Source organism: Benincasa hispida, chromosome 11 (genome assembly GCF_009727055.1).
Source record: "Benincasa hispida cultivar B227 chromosome 11, ASM972705v1, whole genome shotgun sequence".
Classification (NCBI taxonomy): Eukaryota; Viridiplantae; Streptophyta; class Magnoliopsida; order Cucurbitales; family Cucurbitaceae; genus Benincasa; species Benincasa hispida.
In genome coordinates this window covers 19,618,386-19,634,323 of record NC_052359.1, presented here as the reverse complement: position 1 = coordinate 19,634,323, position 15,938 = coordinate 19,618,386, and the positions used below count along the sequence as shown (strand labels likewise).

General features: G+C 37.4%; 1 protein-coding gene across 2 annotated transcripts; it reads right to left on the bottom strand.

Annotated features, from left to right (window-relative positions):
- On the bottom strand, positions 1 to 14,801 carry LOC120090141 (pentatricopeptide repeat-containing protein At4g21705, mitochondrial-like). 2 transcript variants are annotated; one of them, XM_039047656.1, is made up of 3 exons: positions 14,394 to 14,801; positions 12,738 to 13,913; positions 1 to 131 (listed from the first exon to the last, which is right to left on the bottom strand). In XM_039047656.1, the coding sequence occupies exons 1-3, from the start codon at positions 14,688 to 14,690 to the stop codon at positions 96 to 98; spliced, it is 1,509 nt and encodes a 502-aa protein (XP_038903584.1). In that variant the 5' UTR covers positions 14,691 to 14,801; the 3' UTR covers positions 1 to 95. The 2 variants fall into 2 exon arrangements, with proteins under 2 accessions (XP_038903584.1, XP_038903586.1); XM_039047658.1 differs by lacking the exon at positions 1 to 131 and having other exon boundaries at positions 12,603 to 13,913.
- Between the last annotated feature and the right edge of the window lie 1,137 nt (positions 14,802 to 15,938).

Below are 15,938 nucleotides of genomic sequence, written 5' to 3'. Positions count from 1 at the left end.
GATGTTGAAGTAGGGGCATTTTTATCTTTTTAACTTCTTTAAAGCCCGGATGCTCAAATCAACTCCAATTTGCTCCAAATGAACCATTTTCAGCTTCAAATCGCCAATCCTACATCTTGATTGCTCGGTACCTACAAAATTGGAAAATTAACATATAAAATCCAATAACGAGTCCGAATTATACTAGGAATAATAACTTTTTTTTAGATATATTACCCAACCTTATCCATCTACTACAGACCGTTTAGGTTATCTCTTAAACCTGATCTACCTGTATGTCTCCACATACATATTTAAGTTACGAAAGATAACCTTGGATCTTAGTTTATTGGTTTTATGGGTTAATGCTACTAAATGTCAAATAAAATGTATAAGATTTTATTAGATAAATAAATTGTTTGTACATTACCATTACAAACCATAGAACCCACGAGATTTAAGGCATTAACCCCAACAATCTTCCATTTGTCCTAAAGCTAGTGGGGTGTACATCATAAAAGTCAAACTATGATAAAAGTACACAAAAAACAAGAAACTAGGGCATACAAAACACGCCCAGTACAAAATCTCCCACTTGCTCTAAGCTAGATGTGGTCTGTCCCGTAGACTCATACTCTCCAGGTGACCCTCAAACACGTTAGCCATGAGGGCCTTTGTAAAGGATCAATAATGTTGTGTGCCGAAGCTATCTGCGTGATGATCACATCCCCTAGATGCGCAATATCCCGTATTAGGTGATACTTCCACTCTATGTGCTTCCCACACTTGTGACTTCTAGGCTCACTGGAATTAGACACAGCATCACTATTATCACAATAAAAGATGATGAGCTTTGACATGTCTGGAACTACTTCCAAATCACTCAAGAACTTTCTAAGCTAGATGACCTCCTTGACAGTTTTACAAGCTATTACATACTCTGCCTCCATGGTGGAGTCAACAATGCACCCTTTCTTGGTGCTTCTCTAGACTATAGCCCTTCCGTTAAGAGTGAACACTGATCCTGAAGTGGATTTCCTAGAATCCCTATCAGTCTTAAAATCAAAATCTATGTATCCAGTAAGGATCAAATCAAACCCATACACGAGCACATAGACCCTCATTCTCTAAAGATACTTGAGGATAGTTGTAACGGAAGTTCAGTGATCTAATCCTAGATTTGATTGGTATCTACTGACTATCCCCACTGCATAGCATATGTCAGGTCTAGTACATAACATCTAATATATCAAGCTACCAACAGTTGATGCATAGAGGACCTGTCTCATCTCCTCAACTTCTTGAGGTGTCTTAGGACATCATTCCTTAGACAAAGCAACTCCATGCTTGAAAGGTAGCAAGCCTCTCTTGGAGTTTTGCATCGAATACTTGAGAATCATCTTATCAATGTATGATGCCTGATACAAGGCCAGCGTTTTGTTCTTTCGATCCCTAAAGATCTAAACACCCAGAACAATAACGTCTCACTCAAATCTTTCATTTGAAATTGGGTCGGCAAACAATGTTTATTTTCAGTCAGTAGACCTACATCATTCCCGATGAGTAGGATATCATTTACGCACAACACTATGAAAGCTACTGAACTGTTGATGATTTTCTTGTAAACACAAGACTCATCAACATTATCAAAGCCATAAAACTTGATTGTAGTATCAAATCTTATATTCCAAGATCGAGAATCTTGTTTCAAACCATAAATGGACCGATTAAGCTTGCAAAACTTTTTCTCTTGACCTTGGATAATGAATCTTTTAGGTTGTTGCATATGGATAGTCTCTTCAACATTGCAATTCAGAAACGCAGTCTTTACGTCCATTTGCCAAATCTCATAGTCATGATATGGTGTAATGGACATGAGTATCCGAATAGACTTCAACATGGCAACAAAGGAGAAAGTCTTCTCATAGTCGTCTCCCTTAACCTAGGTATAACCCTTTTCTAGAAGTCTAGCTTTGAAGGTTTTCACTTTCCCATTAGCACCCTGTTTCCTCTTGTAGATTCATTTACAACCTATAGGTGTTATCCCATTGGGTTGATCTACGAGATCACAGGTTGAATTGAAGTACATAGAATCCATTTCGAGATTCATAGCTTTGATCCATTTATCTTTGTCAACATCCTCCATTGCCTTCATATAGGACAATGGATCCTCAACGTCACCATAAGTAATGACAGCTAGGGTTTTTGTGAAACCCAAATCCTATTTTTCCTACTTAAGCAAGTAATTAAGGAAATAAACCAAGTATAAGTTAAATCCTATGTTGAAGGGAAAAAAATTCTAAGTATTTGAGTAAACGTTTGAGTAGCTTTGAGTTAGAGTTTAACAGGTGGAAATTTGGCTAAGTGTTGAAGCCTAGGACAACCATGCATTGAGACTTGTGAGGCATGGGCGCATGGTGAAAGTTGGCTATGCGTTGGTCTTGACATTGAAGGATGTCATGTTGGCTAAAGTGGTGGACGCATGAGAGCATTATGCGTTGGTATAGGGTATGCAACTAAGACACCAAGCGATGGGTCAAACCATGATGGATGCATGTTGGCTGAGCGTTGGCATGAGGTGCTGGTCAAGCATAAGGATGATAAGAGGCTGTGTGATCGAGCAGTGAGAAAGGGCCATTGAGTAACGAGGATGGGCCAGACGCGAGCAAGGATGCGTGCGAATGTGAGCACTAGGCGTTAGGGCGTTGCATGAGAGCGACCACATAGCTTCTTACGAGGCTGCACGATAGCGCCAAACGATAGCACTAGACGATGAGCATAGGTAATAGACGATGAGTGCAAAGCTAAGGGATTGAGGCTAGGCATGCGTGCATGGCAGTATGTGGCGATGAGCGCAAGGCGCTGGCTACTCGATGTGCACTAGAACTATGCGATGGGCCGAGGAAGTGTGCGTTGAGGTATGCGACGATGGGTATGCGATGCGCGTAAGAGCTGCATGATGAAGCTATTTGATGGGCCAAGCCATGATGGGCGCATACTGTAGTGTCTATGCGTTGATGGGGCTTGTGGCACACAAAAGGCTTGGGGGGTTAGGTATGTGTTGGTCTTGTGCACATGGCTATGGATGTTGGCAAGCAACAAGAGCATGCTTGCGTTGGTCATAAGGGTATGCGTTAGCAAGAGGCTAGGTGATGATCAAGGCCTTGAGAGGTTAGTTGGCCTTAGGCATATGTGTGCACATGAACTAGGCATGATGTGCACTAAACGTTGGACGTAAAGCTATGCGTTGGCCAAGGAAGTATGCGCCAACCGGGGGACTAAGTATTGAAGGGGTACAGCAAGGTAAGCCATGGGCGTTGAAGATAAGATGTTGGCTTGAGACCTAGCTTGACCCAAGGCTTGGCATACGATGGTGTCATGCGTGGACAATAGGCCAACCGATGGTTGAGTGATGGCCAAGGATGCGGCCAACAAAGGGATAGACATTGGAAAGCTTGCAACCATGCAATGAGACTAGGTTGACGCCATGACTAGGAGGTTTGAATAGGGTAACTATGCGAACATATAGGTAAAAGTCATGCGTTGACAAGGTAGATGTGCAAGGAGTGCTATGCGACCAAAAGGGAAAGTATGCGTTAAGATGATGAATTGAAGGAAACTTGGAGAGCAAGGTTGAATTAGCAAATCATCCGGACAAGTGGCTAAACCGAGAGGAGTTTGAGCTTAAGTTAGGAAGAGGTGGATGAATATTAAGGCATGTAAAGAAGACTTGTGCATGGGGAGAAAATCGCAACTTCATGCAAGTAGGAAGTGGCATGGAAGTAGGTGGTGGCAAAGCAAGGTGAAGACACTCCAAAAGTTCTTAAGTAGGAGGTGTCATGCGTTGGAGCCTTAAGAAATGATAAGGATCAGTTGCTATAAATACCACCTCGAGGCTTCTCTTCAGTTCATAACACAAATTCTCTTCAAATGACATTAGGAAGAGTGTTTGAGGGCAGATTCGGAAGAAGCTTTATGTAGATCATGAAGAGCATGCGTTGATAGCAAGACCGTGCGTTGATCAAGTGGTTCCAAGAGGTGGAGATGCTATCGGACAGTGAGGTCATGAAGTAGCATCAACTTGGAACGAGAAGTGCTTCTAAACGACTTGTGCATTTTGAGTTATTCCAAAGACACTTGAAAGCTCTTGGTGTTTAGTTTTCAAGGCAGGGCTACCGAAGAAGAATCTCAAAGGAATCGAGCTGAAGACTGAAGAAAAGACAGAAGGGTCGAGCTCTCGGGTAAGCTTGGGTCAGTCTTGATGATTTGAATATTCCAGCCAAATCACGAGGAGTTCTAAGCTGAGATTTTAAGGTAAGCCTCCTGAGGTAATTTAGAACATGTTTGTAGAAGAAACCTTCCTGAAATAATGCTCAGAAAGCTGAGTAATCTAAGCTTGAAGTTGAATATGGAAATTAGGGTTCAAAAGGAAGCCAGGGGAGACCAAGGAACTTGGAAAGCGAGAAAGGTTCCTGCCAATCAAGGTGAGTGGTATTCTTTTAAAGGCCTTAAAGCATATATTTTAGAATATATGTTTATGTTGTGAATGAGTAGCCAGAACAAGAATGAGAATATGTGATCGGGATCGTAGGGTGGTCAACAGACCTAGTTCCTACGCCCGGAGCAGAATCTCACGGGATGGTCGGGGGGCCATGAGGCCTAGTTCCTGAGCCAGTGAAGGGAACCTCGTATGGGATGGTCAGAGGGCCAACGGGCCTAGCTTCGGAGCCCATAAGCGATCTATGTGCACATAGGGAACATAGAAGATTAAGCGTTTATGATAAGTATTAGTTTTAACTATCTATCGTGTGTGTAGGTAGGGTTGAGAACAGACTCATTCAAGGGTGAGGTTTGAATGTTAACCTCGTAATGTGATATGCTTTTATTACTATAAGTTGAAAGAGACTTGTTAAGTTGTTTACCACTCATTGAGCTTCTTGAAGCTCATTATTTTCTTTCATGTTTTCTTCCCAGGTAGCGAAAGATGAGGAGTTCTAGGGTGCTGCTAAGGTTAAGATCTGTCATGCCACAGGCACACTTCCGGTCCTAAGTTGTTGATGTAAACTTTGTAGTTAAGTTTGAGAATTGTAAAAACGTTATATTGTTTGTAATAAAATATGTTTAGCCAAACAGTTGTTGCTTATTTCCTTGACTTTAAGTTTAATGTGTGGAAAAAGGTTCAGATGGGCAGTAGGTATCACAAAAGAATGGTATCTGCCGTCCTCACGCCTTCTCTCGGGTCCATACAACACAGAATAATAAAAAACAGAGATAAATAAGAATTCTGTTCAATACTCAATACATGATGCACGATACAAGATACTCGATTTCTCGATACCTGATACATGCTACATGGTGTCCTTTACTTGCTATATTACAAGTGACTAGATGGTCGATCGTCGAGCATTCAATTTGATTTTCCACCTTCATGCATTATTCAACTCAAACCCTAAACTCCAGGCGGTCCGAAATAACAAAAATATGAAAACTGAAAACGAAACAAACTCGAAGTCTAGTAAAAAATGCAAGATATGAAAACAGAAATGAAAATCATGTCGGTCGAGTATCGAGTAACATGCAAGCGCATATCGAGGAACATGATGCAGAGATAGTTTGGTTTTGAGTGAATGATGCCAAACTACAATCAAGGAGAAAAATGTTACATGATGCAGAGATAGTGGAGTTTCGAGTGTAGAGGTGTTGTCGTCAAAGGATATACAATCGGACGAACAGAGAGAATAGTCTGAGCTCGTGAGAAGTGGTGAAATAATGGACTTCAAACGCCTTCAAATGAGTTATGCATTCAAAATAATCGAGTATAAAGTAATCGAGCATCGACTATGATGTTGATATGATCGAGTATACACGTGTCGATTGCAGTCGTATCGAGTGGCCTTCAAACATGTTATGAATTCAAAATAATTGAGTATAAAGTAATCGAGCATCGAGTATGACGTGAATATGATCGAGTATACACGTGTCGATTGCAGTCGTATCGAGTGACCATGAAGCTGAGTATCGAGTGACCGTGTATCGAGGAACGAGTGACGAGCCATCGAGAATCGAGTAAATTTGTATTGGCAGGCGCGAGGGGTGCATCTTAGGGGTAAATTGGTAAAAGCACATACATATGACGTTAGCAGAATGCCACTTTCCATTACTTTCTCTACAGGTGGCCATTTTTCATTTAGGACTCCCAAATGAGGCCATCCGTACAAAAAATCCAAAAGCTAAACCTAAAGGTTACTGACATCTCCCCCTCCCTTTCTTTTCATCTTTCAGTGTCGCCTCCTACGCTGCCATCTTCCTCGACAGACGACGACGAACACATTAGTGACGACAGCGACAAAAAAAAAAAAAAAACAAAAAACAAAAAACAAAGAAGAAAAAAAGGTTGCCCCCCCAAATTTTCTTTTTCTCTCTTTTCTCACTCTTTACACCCCCTCACTCTATCTTAACGCTAGAGAGGGACGAGCGCCACCACCTTCCTCGGAAGATGACAACGAGCACGTTGGTGACGATGACAGTCGGAAAAAAACGAAAAAAGGATGAGCACCCACCACCATCTGCGATAGATAACACTACTCACGACTGATAACGACAACCAGGGCTAAAAATGGATGACGATTAGTGTCCATTGATGCTGGAGGCTCGATTGTCAGCGATGGGGTTCTAATTCCCGATGACGAAAAAAAAAGTGAGAAATAGTAAATAGTGAAACGACAACAAAAATAGGAAAAAGAAAGATAAGAAACAAACGAGAGTGGAAGAAAGAGAAAGAAGCCAAAAAAAAAAAAAATTCAAAGTTTGAAATCATATGAGGAAGGGCTGATATAAAGAAAAAAAAATCTTTTAAATCTCAGAAGCTGCAGTTTTTGGTTTGATCAAGAGGTGAATTCAACACGAAAAAAACAAGGGGTTGAAGAATTACCCTTCTTCTTGGCTCAGTGTTAAAAAGTTTGGAGTATGGTTTAACCAAATTTATAGATGAGAGTTCAAAATTCAAATTCCAATAAGATTTCATTTCATATCAAAACTTAAATTCTTTTCCAGAATCAAATCTTGAAATCCTTCCTCAAATTGGGAGATGATCCAAATTTCATTCCAAATTCAGTTATTTATTTATTTATTATTTTTTTTCTAAATCAAATTTAGTTAGGATCTCAAATTTATCTCAAATCCAACTCTGGCCATATTTCAAAATTTATCCCAAATTTAAATTTCGTGCTTTTATCTCCAAGTTAAATTAAGTTGCGGAGATGAAATTCATCTCCAAATTTGATACATCAAATGAAAATCAAGAATAATATTTTGATTTCAACCCTATTTCAAATTAAAATTTGTGTATATTCTAAGTTTTATCCCAAAATTAAAATTAAGATTCTTTTCCTCAAATCAGATTAAATTAAGGATGAAAGCTCAAGTTCAATTCCAAACTTGATCTTAATTGAAAGTTGAGACATTTTACAAGTCAATGTTTGAGTGAATAAATCCCAAAAATGTAGGATTGTAAGACGTCAAATGGGAGCATCCAAATCCTAAATTCCATCCCCAAGCAAAAGTTGATGAATCCCAAATCTCATTACAAGTTTGGTGACTTGAACACATATATTTATCTTCAAAGAAACCCAAATATGTCAATTGATGCAAATATATGCAAAATCAAATTATGAGCTAAATTCATATTCCGATCAAGATTATACATCAAAAGCAATAAAAAAGCATACTTTAATTTGAAATTATCTTGCTTTTCAAGATTCACCCACCACATAGACGTGCATAAATCTCGAAAATGAGATATTTGTTGAATGAGAAATTTCGACCGATTAAATTTTGGCATATCATCCCAATAAAAGTTGGGCCCATTGTGAAAATTATGAAATGGGTTGGGTTGAGTAATTAAAGTTTCTCAGGCCCAATCCAATTCAAGCCCATTGTAAAAATTTAGGCCAAGTTAAAGATTGGGTTCAAGCCCAATATTTGAGTCCAATAACAAGTAGGCCCAAGTCCATACAAGGCTCATGAGAAACTTCTATAGATAGAGGCTTCACTTCTTCATTTGGAGGGAAAAAAATTGGCAATAAAGTGCTGAAGCTCTGGAGACCAAGATTAAAGCTCTGAAGCTCTCAAAATTTTGAAGTTCTGATCGATCTCGAGATTACCACCTTCTAATGATTGAAGACTTAGAAGATTAAAACTTCCTTAAGATTGAAGCTCAAATCGATCTGAATATTACAACCTTTTGAAGATTGAAGACTTGGAAGATTAAAACTTCCTTGAATTCTAGAAGATTGAAGCTCAAATGGATCTTAAGATTACAACCTTCTCAAGATTGAAGACTTGAAAGATTAAAACTTATTCCAGAAGATTGAAATTCAAAACAACTCCTTGAAGATTAAAGAATTATAAATTTTAAACTCCATCCCTTGTTTGAGAGAAGACATCAAATGATCAAACATTAGAGATTGTATCCACTATACTATACTGAAATCAATACAAAAATTTCACGAATTAAATTCCTTCGAAAATCTCGTATGAACCATGGTTATCTATCATGCTACAAGTTTTCTCCTATCCATTTTCCATTTCCCCTCCAAAGAAGCTGCCAACATATTGGAGGGATACTTTAGGAACATTGGCATGGAAGCAAGGAGAAAAAATTCATCTCCTTAATTAGCAAAAGATGAAACTACCCTTAAAGGAAAGCGGGCAGATATTGTTGATCATGGACCAAACACCAAATTCTATTTGTTAAATAGATATGTTAGGTTTTACACTGAAAAAACAACTATATGAAACAACTTCATAACAGATAAGAGGTGTTTATTTTGACCCATGGGATAGGGAATCCCCGATTATGTGAAAAATGGAATAGGGAGCGGAACTGCCCATTGGATAAACACAGACGAGTATTATATTCCCCTCCCTGAACTCCCAACCCTGACGCCGTCCTGATTCCTTGCCAAGCAAGTGATTGAAAATTTCAATCTCTACCGTTTCACTACAGTCTATCTGCATAAAATATCTTATATATCTAAAGAAATGTCCATTTAACCCAAGGGATTGAGACTCCGTGGGACCTACCTCGAACGGAGTGAAGAATCCTCGATTAGATGGGAATTGGGAAATTTTTTTTCTTGTTGACTAAACAGGGACAGGAACCGAGATTACATTCCCTACCCCTGCCTTCCCAATAATATATATATATATATATATTAATGCACCTATCAAAACTATAAAACTCACCTTAAAAGAAAAAGACTATAAAACTCTCAGTGAGTTTATATTTAACTCACTGTGAGAGTTTTATATATAAACTCAAAGTGAGTTTATGTTAAACTCATTGTATTAGTTAGTTTATTATTTATATATATAGCTCTTTTCAAGTACAATATATGTATTAAATTGAAATTAGATTATGTTAGTGTAATATTTAAAAATTATATAAATTAATCATTTAATTATATCCTTATCACATATATGAGGAATTTAATTATTTAATTAAAACTTTTTCATATTAAATTAATTTTTTAAAAAAAGAAAAATAGAATGGAAAAATATTCCCTGTGGGAAACCTGATCCCCATGAATTTCTTATGGGAATTCCCGCCCGGATCCCCATGGAGATTTTTGCAGAGATGGGGAATGAAATGGGGTAGCGAGGATGAGGACGGGAAGCCATCCCCACCCTTGCCCAGCCCTGTCCTGTGGACATCTAATTTCCTATCTGACATTGACAGTGTTATAGTTGTAATATAAGGGATTTTTATTATTGTAAATATCTTTGTTATATTTTCTTTTTATGAAATTTTCTATGCTTTCCTTCTCTGGTCATTCTTGTACACTTCTATATATTCATATCTTTAGTGAATGGAATAAAGTACTCTGATTCTTTCAAACCTAAGAGTTTTACATGGTATCAAAGTTTTAGAAAATAAGGGTTTTTTTTTTTTTTTTTTTTTTTTTTTTTTTTTTTTTTGTGAACTTTAGGATTTGAAGAATTTAAGAACCCGTTTGTATAATATCTAGGGTTCTGTGGACGGATGGGTTTATACTTTTGCTCACCGCCGTCGTCTTCGATTTGTTCGCCATCGTCCGTCGTCGCCGAAAAAAGGTGTCATTTTTCTTCGCTATTTTTCGACACCACCAGTCCATCGAGGAGCCCAGCCATCGATCTATAGAACCCCAAAGTCCGACGTCCATCTAACCAGTGTGTGAGGCACATGTAGGCATGTGTGCCACCTGCTTCTGCCCGTCTTCTGTGGGTGTCATCGTAGTTGCTTCCTTCCTTTGGTAGTATGTTTGTTTTGGCTATATACTCACTATTTGTGGTTTATTGGAGGAAAAAAATCTCTTCGGTAAATTAGGGTTTTCTTTTCTTCTGTCTAGTGTTTTTTTTTTTGAGGTAATGGCGGACAAGAAACTAGTAGTCATGTCTGAAATGATTCCTATGGTGTCAAAAGTAACTGAACACAAGTTGAATGGTCAAATTACTATTCACGAAGATCAAATGTTCGCCACTTTATTAGAAGCATTGAGATGGATGATCACATCAAGGAAGAGCCATTAACTGATGCTACTAAAAAATTTGGTGGCTGGACGATTTAAGAATGCTTCTAAAAATCAAGAATTCTATTAGCTGTGAGATCGTTGAGTTAGTAAATCACTGCAAATTAATCAATGAACTATTGAATATTTGGATTTTCTTTATTCTAAGAAAGAGAACATTAATAGAGTGTTTGATGTTTGTAAGACTCCATACCAACCTGATCAAGGAGAGAAATCCCTTACAAGTTAATTTATGGAGGTCAAAAATACAGATGTAGAATTCAATGCCTTGATGCCAATTACCATTGATCCAAAAGTTATAATGGCTCAACGTGAAAAGTTGTTTATCATGAATTTCTTAGTTCGTCTTGCACCTAAATATGAGATGGTCAAAGAACAAGTGTTGTCAAGCTCAAACATCTCGTTGTTGGAGGAAACTTATACTCGAATACTCCGTATAGAGAAGCCACAAACAGTTATTTCATCTGATTCTAATAGTGCTTTGATTAGGTGCACAAATGATTATAGAGATAATAAAGGGGATTGGATCAAATAACTTTAAAGGTTATCACAATAACCAATGATCAAATTCAGGAGATGTTGTTTGCTCTTACTATCGTAAACCTGGCCATACGAAACGTGAATGCAAAATATTGTTGAATAAGGATCAGAGGGCACAATGCACATGTCGCTTCTACTCCTGATAATCTTGACAAGTCAATTATGATTTCTGCAAAAGGGTTTGCTAAATTTCAACAGTATCAAGTGTCATAGACGAAATCATCTTCTACTCTCAGCCATCATAGAGACAGGTAACATCTCTAAATGCTTTCTTTCCTCCACTTCGAAATGGATCTTTGACTCTGGCTTTGCAGACTATATGACAGGTAACCCCAGTTTATTCTCTAACCTTTGTACATCTACCTCCTCACTTATTATCACTATAGCCGATGAAACCTTCACTTCTATTTTAGGATCGGGAACCGTCCATCTTACTGAATCAATTTCTTTGTCATCAGTTTTAAATTTACCACATTTCCCTTTTAATTTGATTTCGGTCAATAAACTCACTTGTGATCTTCATTGTTGTGTCTCCTTTTTTCCTGGTTATTGCTTGTTTCAGGATCCTACGACGAAGCAGACTATTAGTAAACGACGTGAATATGGAGGACTTTACATCTTTGAACCACAAATACCTACAACCATGACATGCTCTAGCGTGTCGTCTCCCTTTGAAGAACATTGTCGTTTGGGTCATTTGTCTATCTCTGTGTTGAATCGTCTTTGTCCCCAACTTCAACATTTTTCTTCTTTAGATTGTGAGTCATGTCGGTTTGCTAAATTTCATCGTTTGAGTTTGTATCCTCGAGTTAATAAACGATCTAGTGCTCAGATTGGATTAGTCCATTATAATGTTTAGGGTCTGTGTCCTATTGAGTCCAAAGGAGGGTTTCGGTATTTTTTTACATTTGTCGATGTCTATTCTCATGTAACGTAGTTATATTGACTTAAAAATCGGTTCTGAGTTACTTTCTCATTTTCATAACTTTCATATTGAAATTCGAACTCAGTTTAGTGGTGCTCTTAAAATCTTACAGAGCGATAATACTAAAAAATATTTCTATCATGCGCTCAAGTCTTATTTAGATGCCCACGACATTCTTCATCAATCTTCTTGTGTTGATATTCCATCTCAAAATGGGTTTGCAAAACGAAAGAATTGTCATCTTCTTGAAACAGCTAGAGCTTTGATGTTTCAGATGCATGTTCCAAAATCCTTTTGGGAAATGCTATAATTCAAATATTAGGGATTTTTATTATTGTAAATATCTTTGTTATACTTTCCTTTTATGGTCTTTTCTATGCTTTTCTTCTTTGGTCACTCTGGTACACTTGTATATATTCATATCTTTTGTGAATGGAATAGAATATTCTGATTGTCTCAAACCTAAGAATTTTACAGATAAGTTTACAACTTGATTTTACATAAGTTTTTTTTTTATATCTGCGAGTGTTCGAGCCAGCTTACGCGTACCTCAACTAATCTCACAGGACAACTTGCCCAACCCTACAATATTTGGATGTCAAAGAAACTTGTATGATATTAAATCCTAGATAGATGGTCACTATAAATTATACTTATGGCCTCTTTAGCCCTTTATAGAATCTTAAACAATGTTGTAATTTCATATGAGAATTAAATCACCTCACCTCTAGTTTTCCCCTTGTTGTTATATCATTGTCGTTTTCCAAGATTTCTAGAAGCTCATCCAATGCAGTATTTAGTACTCCATCCATGGAAGGTACAGTCTTCAATGAGCTCGAAAACTCTTTCAGCTCTTCATATCTTCTATTTTCAGATAGCCATCGCATTATACTTGATAAAATGCCCTGTTTGGGCCTCCACCCTTTATTTTGCTCTTTTACAGCAAGAGCTTCTTTCATGCTCTGAAAAGCTTTCTCCAGGTTCTGCTTTTCCAAGTACCCTGCTGCAATAATGGCCCAACTATTTGGTGATGGGATCCTCCCATCTCTGATGATGTTTCGAAGAATCTTTTCAGCTCTCTCAATTAACCCCTTTTGCGAGTATGCGATAAGAAGAACATTCGGAACTCGAAAATCGTAACATTGGCAAGATGACTCCCATTCCATGAGCAGATTCTCAGCTTCCTCAAGCAACTCCAGCTTTAGTAAAGAACTCAACATGGTAATATAATCCCTATTGACTGGCTTCTTACACTTCTTCTGAAGAGCCCACAATCTCGTTACTTCATCCTTATGTCCCAGACTGGTGTAGTGTGAAATGAGATGATTGAAGCCAAGTGCATCTTGATCGACCTTGTCCTCACATTTCCGAAGATAACTCATTGCTTTCTCATGCATACCGGCTTTTATGAAAAAATTCGCAACCATTGAATAAGTAATCCAATCCATGGATATGTGAGTTTGACACTCCATTTCTTTCAAAACCTTCTCCATAGTGATTACATCAGACTCAGCTCCATAAGAACTGATACAGATTCTGTAGCTAAAATTGTCAGGAAGAACACCATTCTCCTTCATTTCAGACAGTACATTTGGAACCTTATCAGCCTGGCCAGTGTTCAAATATAGACACATTATATCATTATAGCAGAGGGAAGAGGAAGCAAAACCCATCTCCTTCATCTTTTGCATATGGGCAAGGGACTTATCCACAAGGCCTTCCCTGACATAACAATTTAGAAGAGCACCATAGAGTTTACCAATTTCCTCTTGGTTAGAAACACTCCCGAAATACTTCTCCGCAGAATCCAACCCCCGAACTCGGCTAATCAAATCAAGCTGTATGGCAAAGTCTCTTGTTGTGAGGGAAAAAAGTCCCTTGCTACACATCCATTCAGACACCTTCAATTTGAATAAACCAAGAGAAAGAACAAAGATCAACCATCCACAATACTGTAGATACTTGAAACATAAAATCTAGGACTGATAAACCACCAAATGGGATAAAACGACAGCTTAGGGCATCAATCTAGTACCAAGCTAACCACAAGAATTCTACAATAGTTATTACATAACATTAAATTTGCCATCCTCTAGAGCCATAATGTAATGGAGGTAAGTGCAAAAGCACAATTAGCTTAACTACATGTAATCATTTCAATGTTCAAAATGCATATATACAGGATGTTGCCTTCCTTCACAGTGTTTTGAGCAATCAATCAAAGCATTATGAGAATAGAACACGAAAAAGGATTTGAGATTACTTTCTGGCCATCGTGCATTCAATAAACCACAAGAATTTTGCTTCATCCAAGCGAGATCATATACAATACAAGCATTCCTTTCACGGGAAATTAGGGCGTGTTTTTCAATTGCGCTCACCTCAAGGGCTTGGCCATACCGCCGGCGAGTACGAAGGTCGCAAACGATTCTCCGGAGCTCAAAGTTCTTGATCTTCCTGCCTTCCTCAATCCATTGATTAAGAACCGGAACTACAGTAAGTTCAGGGTCACCGAGAGGACTAATCCTCGCAAAGAGGTTTCTTCGATTGCAGCTTCGTCTCGCGCTGTAAAATCTCAACAACACAAAACCGTATGCATCTGTCTCTGTTCTTGGTGTCCTCGTGCAACCTGAAGAAACCCTGCTCAAGATTTTGAACATTGCCGACGCCGCCGCCATGGCCGGAGCTTTGGAGAGCTGCAATTTCAGAAGAATTATAGTCTGGTTGTTTGATTTGTGTATTTACAACAAAATGAAGATTCTATCAGACCGCTTTCTTTGAGTTCTCACTTCGTTCGATAATTTTCAGAAATAGCAGAATTTTTAGGTGTGTTTTGTATGTGATAAGAGTAAGAGTTGAGTTGAGTTGGTAATTATTATACGGAGACTTAAATTATCTGAGAGTTAAATAGTCTGTTTGCAGAATAGAATTGAGTTGGTAATTATTTTCTATATTTGTTGTATAGAGTTGAGTTGAATTGAAAGATTTGATGCAGTTTTTTTTGTGAATGAGATTAGTTCTATTTTTTTCTGTTTGTTTTTTTTTATTTATTTCTTTTATTTTTTAATTTTATGCTTTGCTATTGTTGATTAATTTTCAAATATACACGAATTTTTTCCAATCATTTATGACATAAACTAGACAATCTCAAATTTTTTTTTTCTCAATTTGTAGAACATAATATATTATTTTTCATATATTTTTTTTTCAAAAACTGTAATAATTCTAATTCTCTTCAATCGATAAAACATACCAACAAAATATATTGAATCTTGCTAACTTAACTTTATTATTTCACATATTATACCGTTTATTTTTATATAATATGGATAGTATATTTGGGGATCCAAACGACAAAGATGAGGGAAGAGAGAAAGAAATGAAAATAGAATCCAAAGGTTTGACGATTAAAAAAAAAATCTCGATCCAAACGGCAAAGATGAGGGAAGAGAGAAAGAAATGAAAATATATTGCTTTTTAGGGTTAGTTTTGAGGGATAAAAAAGGGAGTTTTGAGTGGATAAAAAATGGGTTTTAATAAGGTTTGACCATAAAAAAAAAATGGATCCAAACAACAAAGATGAGGAAAGAGAGAAAGAAATGAAAATATCCTGATTAGTTTTGAGGGAAAAAAAAGGAAATTTTGAGGGGTAAAAAAGGGTTTTAATAACCCAGGTTACAAACACATGGGTAATAAATACCTACCCAACCCAATAACTCAAACCCATTTATCAAACACCTCCTTAATCTTGGATAGAAATCACTCATTTTTGCCAATTATTTACGTGCATCTCTCCAAGATGAATACTAATACTTCTGCGTCCATTTTTTTTAACCATTTTGACAACTAGAAAAAAACCGTTTTTAAAAACATGTTATTGATTTTAGAATTTAGCTAGAAATTCACCTATTATATTGAACAAAGAT

What these genes read in the sequence shown, in the direction of transcription:
- LOC120090141 (XM_039047656.1), bottom strand. Translation starts at nt 14,690, where the DNA reads ATGGCGGCGGCGTCGGCAATGTTCAAAATCTTGAGCAGGGTTTCTTCA. An exon ending in GGTATGGCCAAGCCCTTGAG is followed by an intron (nt 13,914 to 14,393) that starts GTGAGCGCAATT and finishes TTCAAATTGAAG; the next exon opens with GTGTCTGAATGGATGTGTAG. An exon ending in CAACAAGGGGAAAACTAGAG is followed by an intron (nt 132 to 12,737) that starts GTGAGGTGATTT and finishes CCAATTTTGTAG; the next exon opens with GTACCGAGCAATCAAGATGT.